This window comes from Sinocyclocheilus anshuiensis, unplaced genomic scaffold, assembly GCF_001515605.1.
Source record: "Sinocyclocheilus anshuiensis isolate Anshui unplaced genomic scaffold, SAMN03320099.WGS_v1.1 scaffold199, whole genome shotgun sequence".
In the NCBI taxonomy this organism is placed as follows: domain Eukaryota; kingdom Metazoa; phylum Chordata; class Actinopteri; order Cypriniformes; family Cyprinidae; genus Sinocyclocheilus; species Sinocyclocheilus anshuiensis.
This window is the reverse complement of record NW_015552582.1, coordinates 2914475-2925930: the sequence shown is the minus strand read 5'-3', so window position 1 is coordinate 2925930 and position 11456 is coordinate 2914475. Positions and strand designations below refer to the sequence as shown.

At 36.5% G+C, this 11456-nt stretch overlaps 1 protein-coding gene across 1 annotated transcript; it reads right to left on the bottom strand.

The window, feature by feature from the left end:
• Positions 1–473: 473 nt before the first annotated feature.
• ubr7 (ubiquitin protein ligase E3 component n-recognin 7) lies at positions 474–5170 on the bottom strand. Its single transcript, XM_016456271.1, has 12 exons — positions 5072–5170; positions 4762–4894; positions 4276–4409; positions 3904–3964; positions 3724–3819; positions 3459–3512; positions 3225–3330; positions 2902–3020; positions 1550–1741; positions 975–1155; positions 781–842; positions 474–679 (listed from the first exon to the last, which is right to left on the bottom strand). The coding sequence occupies exons 2-12, from the start codon at positions 4891–4893 to the stop codon at positions 587–589; spliced, it is 1230 nt and encodes a 409-aa protein (XP_016311757.1). The 5' UTR covers position 4894; positions 5072–5170; the 3' UTR covers positions 474–586.
• Positions 5171–11456: the final 6286 nt, after the last annotated feature.

The following is an 11456-nucleotide window of genomic DNA, read 5'->3' as shown; positions in this document are numbered from 1 at the left end:
AAAGCGTTACTAGACAATTCACAATAGTACCTCGACAACCTGAAAAAGCGTTTTTGTGGGTTTGTTATCTAAACAGATTTTTCCAATATGCTGTAGAACTATTTACCCGACGTACATGAATGTGAATATTTGCCATCTCATCAGAACAGAATGAATACCGACTGCAGTGCTAATAGCATTCTGTAAATAACGGCACCATTTTAAATTGCTTAAGAGAGCTCCTGAGGACTGACTGTCATTCCCATTTCTGTGACATTACAGAAGTGCTTTTTCATAAATCCATTGTTTTTAATATTTCCATAATGCATCTGGACACTGAGAGCCAATCGGCACAAGCTGAACCGAACGTCATCTCAAACTCAAGCCCTGTTTGAAATGGCAGGATTAATTACAGCTACATCTTTGGAGACACAGAACCTGTCATACATCACTATAAAAGATCAAAATCATACAAGGTTATGAGGGCCTGAATATGAACTGCATATTTATTTATTTTACAAAACCATGGGTGGCCCCCAGATTGGGGCGAAAAACATGAAGGATTGGATATGGCTGGTACGCTTGAAGTGGCAGAGTGAAGGGCCGTTTAACTGCAGTAGTACTGGCCTGCGTTGGCTCGTCGTCTCTTGCGGCTTTGCTGCTGTTCAAAGAAGTGACGGATGTCCTCAGGCGTCACCACCTAAACGAGGAAGGAGAGGAGGAGAAAATGAACACTAGACACTACAAGCTTACTTCAACTACTCCACACACTCACAAAATAATAAAACACTGAAAACCTACCTTTCCTTCTGCTGCAAATCGCTGCAGGTAGTCTTTCAGTTCTGTCTTCATGTCATTATATTCTGAGGAAAAATTAAATGTCAACTTCACAGTTGATAGAAGTAGTAGTTACATTTGAAATCTCATGTCAATCAGAAAACTAATTGGTTTTGCTTTCACACATAAGGATGTTAGTACCACTAAACTCCACTAACCATGGATGATCTCCAGCTGCTGAACCCGATTTAAGTTGTTTAGGGCCGACATCAAGGGGTCGCGACCCTCGGCTCCACCTGCTTGTTCAGCCTGCTCTGTGGACTTGCCCTTGTTTTCATACGCCAGGACAGTGTCCATCTCATCCATGAGGAAAGGCACTCCTGCATCTGCATAGAGGATCTAAGTAAAGAAACCAAAACATGAGACTAGGAACAATATTGTTTTTTGGGGTTTTTTTTTAATGTTGCAGAATTACATCAGCTGAACCCGATTTAAGTTGTTTAGGGCCGACATCAAGGGGTCGCGACCCTCGGCTCCACCTGCTTGTTCAGCCTGCTCTGTGGACTTGCCCTTGTTTTCATACGCCAGGACAGTGTCCATCTCATCCATGAGGAAAGACACTCCTGCATCTGCATAGAGGATCTAAGTAAAGAAACCAAAACATGAGACTAGGAACAATATTGTTTTTTGGGTTTTTTTTTTAATGTTGCAGAATTACATCAGTTAATCAAGGGTGAAAGCAGTACCTATTAACTAGTAAATCTCCTCTGTAATGTGTGTGTTTGAGCTGTACCTTGCAGTCGGCGCAGGTGCAGAGTTTTATGCGCCAGGCAGAGGGCCAGAACATGGCGCCCTGCAGAGTCTGGCTCCTCCCCGAGGCCTTCATCTCTCTCAGCCTGCAACCTGAGCATGAACCCTCCTCTGAGGAACCTTCAGTTTCTTCCTGGTGTTTCCGCTTACAGGCGGATGTCCCGTTGACCTGCACCTGACGGCAGAGAGAAGGTCACCAAATCTTGTGTAAATTGTTAAAATCATTTAACAGCAAAAAACAATGTGGTGCAAATTTAGTTTAGCTCGATTCTTTCAAATTCAGGCTTAATTGAGACAGATGACGCGCATATGAGATTCCACAAGGAAAAATCTTTCAGACATGCATCATTTAACAGAACTACTGCCACCTTGTGGTGAGACTTCAAAACAAAGGCAAATCTGTATCTAAAACCGCTTTAAGGGTGTTTGCACACCTGTAGATTGATTGCTTTGTTCCGAAACAGGGATTAAAATTATTACAATGTTGCTTTTTATTCTTGGTGCGGTTCGCTTTCACACGGCAAAGTTTCTAAACGGACCAAATTTGTGAATACAAGTCACGTGCGAGTAAACTGTTGTCTCAATGGTCAAAGTCCCAGTTTATTTTCTGGGATTCCACTTAGCTGTCACGCATGTCATCCGTCAGGATGGAATGACAACAGCTTTTTTTTTTTGTAGCTGTCCTTATATTAATTGATCATTTTGAGCAGGAGTCCAGGATTCATTGGGAAAACATTTTTAAAATGCACCTACTAGGAAGAAGAGCAAATAAGACGGCATTATAAAATGAAAAAGTTAGTTTTTTTATTTTGAATGGCGAAGACGTGCTCTCCCACAGACATTCACAGGTTCATTTTGAAGTATCGGCAAAACAACAAAGCTACTGCTTTTCACGGAGCTTACGTAATTACCCATCATAAATTGTGATATAGCCTGGTTCGTTGGTCCGTTAGATCGGATTGCTTTCTCACTACAACCGAACCGCTCCAGAGTTCGTTTTCAATCGAGCCGAGACCACCTCGTTCAGGCGATCTCGGACCGAATGTTTTGGCGCGGATCCGGGCGCGATTGCAGTGTTCACATATGCCCAAACGAACCGAGAGCTAAGGGGGGAAACGCGCCAGGTTCCGAAACAACAGGCCAGGTGTGAAAGCACCCTAAATCATTAATGCATCTAGTGTCTTCAAACACTTATTCATTGAATACAAGTATCAGATTTAAGTTTGGCTGTCCACAAAAAAAATGGACAGGAATGAATGGAATAAAATACCATGTAATGATTCATCCTCCCATTTAGAGACAAGAAACGGACACATTACAGTCCACAGTAAGTACCTTCACATCTACAGGGCTCTTCGGGTTCTCATTTTTAATCTTCTCCTCTTCATCATTTTCTACCTCCACCTTCACATCCTCCTCTCCTTTGCATGGACTTACTTTTGTTATGGATGGCACTGAAGCAAACAATACAAAATAAACCTTCACAAATGTATAAATGTTGTAAACACTGTAAATATTTTTACTGTCAATTTTGATCAGTTTAATGTGTCCTTGCTGACACATTAATTTCTCTCTTTTTAAAGAGAACCTTGCACTAATTTTCATACTAAATATCTGTGAATGCAAAATGGAAGCAGAAAAAAATATGACAACATTACCTTCAATATGTGCAGCATAGTTCCAAAGGAAAGGTGTTTTATTCATGCACGACTGGCAGATCATCTCTTGCAGCTCCACACAGTCTGGCACTACGCAGCCTAAATGCTGAGAGAAACACACTTAGATGTTCTCAAACATTTCAACCTGAATACATCACTTTGCTTATCTACACAGACAAAGAACATTAAATCATGTTCATGTCCTGCCTGACTGCAATCTGATTTGAAACTAACCCGACCATGGAACCAGTCCTCACACACAATACACTGGATCATCTCATCAGGAACCTGAAGAGAAAACAAGGTTCATATATGTTTGTAACCTACAGTATGTAATATAATATAAGCACTCCAAATAGTCAGTAGCTTCTTACAAATACAATTCAAATCAGAGTAGAGATTAATAATTAAAAAGAGAATATGCAATACAATATATGAAAACAGAACTATAGATAGAAAGAACATTATAGAATGCAGCTTAAATTAAGCCGCACATTACCTCGTCCTCTGGATCTGGGTAGGGTCTGTCACATGTGCAATACAAGCCAAAAAAATTGTGGCTGTATTTGTTCCCTGAATTCACGTTTTCTTTATCCTGTGTAATAGAAATCCATAATCACCATTACTACAATTAAAACTGAAAGACACACATTCAAACTAACGGTAAAACATAACTTACCGCAAATAGCTTGCACTCCATTTCCCCAAACTTGTCGTTCCCACAATCACATCGGAAATTCCTGTATTATCAATAAGGTTTAAATATTGAGTGCAGCTTACTCGTAACATGTCATAATGATGCAGCCAGTAACAAATACGTAAAGGAAAAAAACATCTAAATAATCTCACTATCATAGTGACAATAATATTAATACAAATTAGATAAAATATAATGGGAAATGTAGCTGGAACCTCATCAGCAGACCATATTCAATAAATGTTAGAGTCAATCAGACTCTGCTAAATGAGTTAGAGCAGCAGCAAATGTACTTTCTTTAACATAGTTTCACAGCTTGAGTGGTTATTTTAGATGGTTTGTGGGAATATTCACCTCTTGGTATAGAGCTCAAAAAGGTCATGGCCTTCATGGCACTTGTAGGAACATGCCAGACAGATGCCCGCTGGCTCTCCTCCCTTTGGTGTGCAGGTGTTACAGGCATACAGAGCCTGACGCTTCACATATCCCTGTCAGAACAAAAAAATCACCTTGTTTTCAGGACATATAACTTATTTACATTTGATCATGTGAATGTACATTCAGAGCATTTGCTGACAACTACTGTTGAACGCACTGAAAATGCATCCTGCTTGATCCTGCTATTATCTGTTAATGCAAGAACGTTTATTTCAAACAAACAGCCGCAGCATCGAATTAATAATCATGTTTTATGCTAAACCCAAATCAAAATAATCCTACAAACAATTTGCAAGAATTATGCTGAAAACCAAGATGAAACAGGCTGTGTCAAGCAACGTATAATCCGCATGCTAAAAACTGATTATATGAAAAGTCAGCGTTTACATAAAGACGTCAAACCTCTGGATACGAGCATTTCTCGGAATCACTCCCTCCAAGAACAGCGGAGGCTTCGTTCTCCAGCTCTTCATCCTCCTCTAAGACGTCCACCAGAGATACAGTAGCATCCTCCTCTCCATCATTTGCCGCCATCCTTGAAGAGACGAGCGCAAAAAAATATATATTTCTAGTTCCTGTTCCAGGGCACGAAACGAGTCACGAACGAACTCAACTGTCACCGAGATCAGGTTTGACTGGAGACAGCGGGTCCTCTGTAATATAACTAAAGGAAAGATGTGGGAAAGTGTCATGCAATTTAACGTTAACTTACCCGAACAATTTTTCAGGCTTGACAATAACAAAAACCAACGCTGCTTCCGGTTTATGCAAATATAAGATGTTTTGGCGGGAGAGTTGCGGGAGTTGTAAATATAATTTATTATTTCAGAGCTATTTTTTTCTGACTAACGTGTATTATTACATCACACCCACATTAACTCAATGATTCCAGATGAACAGAAAAAATAAGAAATTTCGCAAAACCAACTCGATAGGTCAGAGTTCAAAGGGTAGATCAGTGTTGCCATGTCCACTTATTATACCACTTATAAATAGTGCATCACTTACTGATTTGTTATTATATATATATCCTCCTGACAACCAGCTATGGAGTTTTGTCCTCCATAGAGGACATTATTTTTTAGCGATTTATTTGGGAACTTCCATGTCACAGTTTTAAGTCTGGATGTCCTGTACAGAGCACATTCAGAGCTTTTTAGAGATACCAGTTGTTTGGATGTTTCACCATGACCACTCCCTCTCCTTGGTCTTTAAATATGGCTGACATTAATTTAGTGATCAAATTCAATGCCATTATGGAAATATGATCATATTTTGTAATTGTAAAGTTTTGCAAGTGCGTTGGGTAATGATCATTTCAATCTGACTAATTTTCAAATTGTTGGTCATAAATCAACATCTCAGGAAAATGTTATGGGGTTTCAAATCAAAATATGACTTTCTGTTACCAAGCAGGACATTGATTTCATACATGTCCACTGTAGAGGACACAACCTAAAGTATGTTTATTACACATTTTGGGAGACACAACAAATGAATAGGGAAAGAAATTATATTTCAATATTCCTATGAAATATAAAATATTATTATGAAAATCTTGCCAATGATTACTCCCATTATTGCACTTCTTTTTTCATTACATGTTGACCCAAAAACAAATTAATATGCAAATTACATACAGTTTGTAGATACATTGTACATAATGAGACAACCCGTTTATGGCCATTTTACGCACATGTTGCATAAAGGAAAATGGTATATCAAATCATTCTGTTATATCTTTCATAACATAGTTTCAGAATCATTTTTATAAAAAGTTTGGTATAAAAAATTAAAAATGGATTGGGGATTTTTTTTTAAAAATCACTGTTTTTGCCTTTTCATGTCTATTCATGTCTTTTTATTTATTTTAAAAACAGGACTTTTTAAAGTCCCGGTGTCCTCTTCAGAGGACATAGCATAACATATGGATAAAATACCATTTTTTATATAAATTATTCCATTGTCACATTTTTATATCGTTATGTTCATGTTTATGCTTATGTCTGCCTTTTGTTCATTGTTAATTTGCCGTCTGTTGCATTTATTTAGATGACCAGTTGTATATTGAAATATTTGAGCAATTGTTTGTACAATTATGTAATTACTGATAATAATATTTTAAAGAATTTTGTAGTTTATTCATGTAAACCTGTAATGTACTCTATTCCATTCTATTTTATAAATCATTTTTTTAGATGCTCCATTTTTTTAGTCCATGTTGCGTGGTTTTCCTGTGCGATCTGGCAACCGAGTTACAGTGTGTACCTGCAATATGGCAGCGTGCGAGCTGAAGGGAGAGCTGAAGTACCGAGATGGACAGACAAACCGACAGTTTACAGTACAAGTAGATGGCAATTTGAAATCAATGATAACTGGCATCAAGAAATTAAATGCTGATATATCTGAAGTTTTGACGGCTCTTGTTGAACAAGAAAGGGGCTCAGTGGAAAACAGCACAGCAGATGTAGATGGTAAGCTGTTAAAATGAAGACTGGGTTGTTTAAATGGGAAACCAACAAACTTTCATGTCTTTTTATTTATTTTAAAAACAGGACTTTTTAAAGTCCTGGTGTCCTCTACAGAGGACATAGCATAACATTTTTTATCATTTTTCAAAAATGTTTTTTTTTTCCGTTACAGTTACAAATTACTTAATGAAAAAAGTATTCAGTAAAGTAATGCAAGCACCACAATATGAAAATAATGTAATCTGAGTACGTTTGGATTCCTTCAAGGTCACATATGTAAATATAGTAAAGTAATAGCAATATCATCAAAAATACTTATATTTATTATTATTATATTTTATTTTTATTATTATTATTACATTATTACATTATATCCTCCTGACTACCAGAAGAATTTTTTTTTTTAATTTAATATTTTTTCATGTCATCACATTGTTTAGAGCATAAGAAAAAAAAAATTTCCCCAAAAACTTCGGTTTCTTCAGCATGTAATAATAAACCACTGTGCAATCAACTGGATTCAAACTCTTTTTATTTATTTTGTCTTTTTATTTCTTTTAAAAACAGGACTTTTTAAAGTCCTGGTGTCCTCTGACAGACAAACCGACAGTTTACAGTACAAGTAGATGGCAATTTGAAATCAATGATAACTGGCATCAAGAAATTAAATGCTGATATATCTGAAGTTTTGACGGCTCTTGTTGAACAAGAAAGGGGCTCAGCGGAAAACAGCACAGCAGATGTAGATGGTAAGCTGTTAAAATGAAGACTGGGTTGTTTAAATGGGAAACCAACAAACTTAAAACAAAAAGATAAAATAAAATAAATGAATAAAAAATCATACAATAAAGACTAAGACGGTGGCAGATGACAGCGAGCTCCTTAACTTTACTGATACTGTCTTCTGTCGTTTGCTAAGCAAATATGTTAAGCAGTGACACAACTGGCTTCTATTTACTTACTTTAGAATACTTTATTATTTACATATTCTTATTACAATTAAGATTGTTACTTTTTATTCATTATATTTGATCTAATTTTGTAACTTCTTTCTATTTTTGAAACCCATGTTATAGATGAAGAAGAAGAGGACAGTGACGAAGAGGATAGTACCACAGAAATGGCCACCAAAAAGTCAAACTCAGAACCTCCAAACAAGCGGATAAAGACTTTGCGGTCATGATCTTCAGAGCTGTCGTTGTTTTGTTATGACCTTTATAAAGGCGTGTTGTTACATCAGTACCCTCCTCCTCAGAAAAAAAACTTTCTCAGCTTTCTCATTGTTCAAGACAATGTTGGGATTTTGCCTTATTTTGTTGATGTATTTCTTAGTTATTTTTCATAACTTCATGTAACTCTTAAAGGCAAAAGGGAAAATTGTTTTATCAATAAATTTTTCCTGTTGTAAAAAGTTATAAATTGACAATGGTTATCAGTACTTCGGTTTCTTCAGCATGTAATAATAAACCACTGTGCAATAAACTGGATTCAAACTGTCCAATAAAATGTCTGAGTTTCTGATTGGAAAATCAGTGTAACCGTTCAAAGAATACACACTGCACATTACATTTCTTTATTTATTTTTTTTCAGAATCCAGAGTTGTTTCAAACCACAGTGTATTAAGTTTGCAATGGAAATGTATTAACGAATACCCATTAAACATTATAAATTCACAGTCAAGCCCTTTTAGACAAAAATGATTTGCCTTTTTTGAACATTTCAACAAATGCATAAAATCATCCACATATGACCAAAGACACTGCCGCCACAAATGAAGTGATTTAAAAAATTGAAACACTTGGATCTGAAGTTGAGAAGTTTGATACCCAATGTCTTGTGCCAGACTCATTACAACCCACCACACCCAACAAGTCTAAATAACCTTTGCATTTCTTATACAAGATAAGATTATTCACACTGTAAAATGCTGATGTCCCTCAACAATAAGACATGAGATTGAGTCCACAACTATTCCACACATGCATGAATATGAACAACTTGTTTTCTGAAACACAGATATATTTTCTCTGAGGACACTTGATTATCACTAGAATCATGAAAATGAGTATTTGTCAAATAAACACAAATTAAAGAATTGGAAAATTTACTCTTTCCATGTCTAGAGCTGACAAGAAATCATACTTGAACAAAAATACTGATATTAAAGTGAATTCATCACAGATTGTTTTTTTAATACAAAAGTTTCCTTATTACAACTCCTTTCTTTGTCCCTGCCTTGAGTGCAGTTTATTCAAAACAAATGAAAAGACAGACACTGTTCTAAGCAAATGGAAAATACATATGTGGCACCACTGTAAGCGTTTTCTTATTTTCCACTAATAAAATGTCCACTGGAGTTGAGAACAAAAGCCTGGAGCATTAAAGTGACACTACAAATCCATCAGACTCATAGTACGGAAACTTTTACAGCTGTCCACATCTTTATTCATCTTGATTTATAGTAAATCTACCCACCATTAGACGTGTAATTCAAGTAGTATACAGAGTTCAATATGCAGCCCCATCAACATTCTCCACATCTTGGACGATGGCTTACTTGACTCCATTTAGGCTAATTAGATTTCATTTATTAAATTTCATTTCAAATATAAAAGTTTTTTTTTTCTTCAGTTAATTAAAGACAAAGCTTCTAAAAAAAGTTCTGTAAGACTGAGCTGACATGGAAAATACTTCTAGATCCCATTATAAGTTTTCTTTACTTAAAATGCGGACCAATTTTGCCATTCAGCTTGAAAGAGTATGAAACATCACCTATAGTCCAGTGTTTTTTTTTGCTAAAAATACACAATAAAAACTGGTGTGGAACTGCAATGCTTGTATGCTATTTTAAACTTTTTTACTTTTGAAACATTCACACCTTTTAAAACACACCACAGACATGGACTTTCAAAAACAAGCAAAACACAATGGTTTTAATTGTTTGCTTTTAACAAAGATTGCAATTTTATTTTAAACCATGTGAATTCATTTTAGTTATTCTAAGGAAAAAAAAAAAAAAAAAAAAATGTACAAAGAAAAGAATCCTAAACAAATTCCCCTTTTAATTCCTACACCAAAAAAAAAGGACCAAGCCTTAAAAAATAATCTTATTTATGAATGCACTTTTGTATTTTCCCAACCCCAAACTGTATGGCCAAAATCTGACCCCTCATCTTTAACAATCACTTCAAGTGTCAATCAGCTGCAGTTTGCTGATCTGATTGGAGGCCTTGGCAAAGGTTTGGTGACGGTTGCAGAGAACAGCAAGGCAGATAGGCAGAATACAGTATCCTACAGTCTTGGGGTCCGCCCTTGTGCAGGAGTAAAGAAAGAGAAACACCTGGAGGTAGGGAATGAGGAAAATAGTGGCCCACACCCAGAAGGGCAGGAGGAGAAGTCTCGTTTTCAGAGTCACGATCCATGAGGTTGAAGATGGGGAAGAGGAAGAAGCATCTCCCGACCATTTTTTCTGCGCTCCAGCCTCCCCTTCTTTTAGTGCCAGTGCAAGTCGGTTGTATGTTTGGCTGATCTCAAATATATAATACACTGCAGCGACACTGGCCAACAAGTACAGTCCGACTCCTATCCACCCCATCCGCTGGCGGAAATTCATCATTCTCCATGCTCTTCTCTGTACAAACAAAGACAGAAAATGCAAACGCTGACAAGAAACCAAACACTTACATGGTTGTGAAATCATGTGATCAATGATGTGATCACTGCTAATGTTTCAGGAAATAAAAATGAAAACAGCTCAACTTAAACTGTAAACCATCGCTGAAAAAATAAACAATTATTGTTATTAAATAATTCTTAAATATACTAGTTCATATGTATATGCAAAATAAATATAACATTAAAATATTTCATTTCCAAAACATTTTCCAAAACAAATAAGCTTCCTTGATGTTGTACGAAACACAATCCTAAACTAATTATAAAACTCTAGCATGAAACATTAAATAAACAAAGAGGAAGTCCTTCAAACACAAGAAACCTCACCATCTGGAGATTTCTCAAAGCTGTTGACTAGTACTGTTGTGTCATTACATAGCGACACGCCCCCATAATATCGACTAAACACATGATTTTGACTGAGTTACTTACTGTGATCACACGATCAATCCATTTTGCGCGGTTTTCAGGACAATATGTTTCTCAAGTCAAAACACACAACTGTCACAGGATTGTTGTCATAGGACACACTTCCTGAAAGAGCAACATCCGGGACGTTTCCCGTGAATCCTCGGCGACTTGATTATTAACTTCGCAAAGGACTCTACTGCCCCCCAGAGCATCTCTGTCATATATACAACTCCTGTGTACTGTAGCACGGGTGAGCTGTAAGTTAACGCCAACAGTTTAACCAAGCACAAATTGACTACAGAGGTAAATCACTGTCATCCATGACAGCAGCCGTTGTAAGACTGCTGTAAAATTACAAGAGATTTAGAGGACCAAAACAATTTTAAGAGGACAAAATTATTTAAACTGTAGCTAATCTATCCCCGTACCTTACTCCTAAAACTAACCTTCACAGAACACTTTCTGCATTTTTACATTTTCTAATATATATATATATATATATATATATATATATATATCATGTTGTAAGCTGTTTTCCA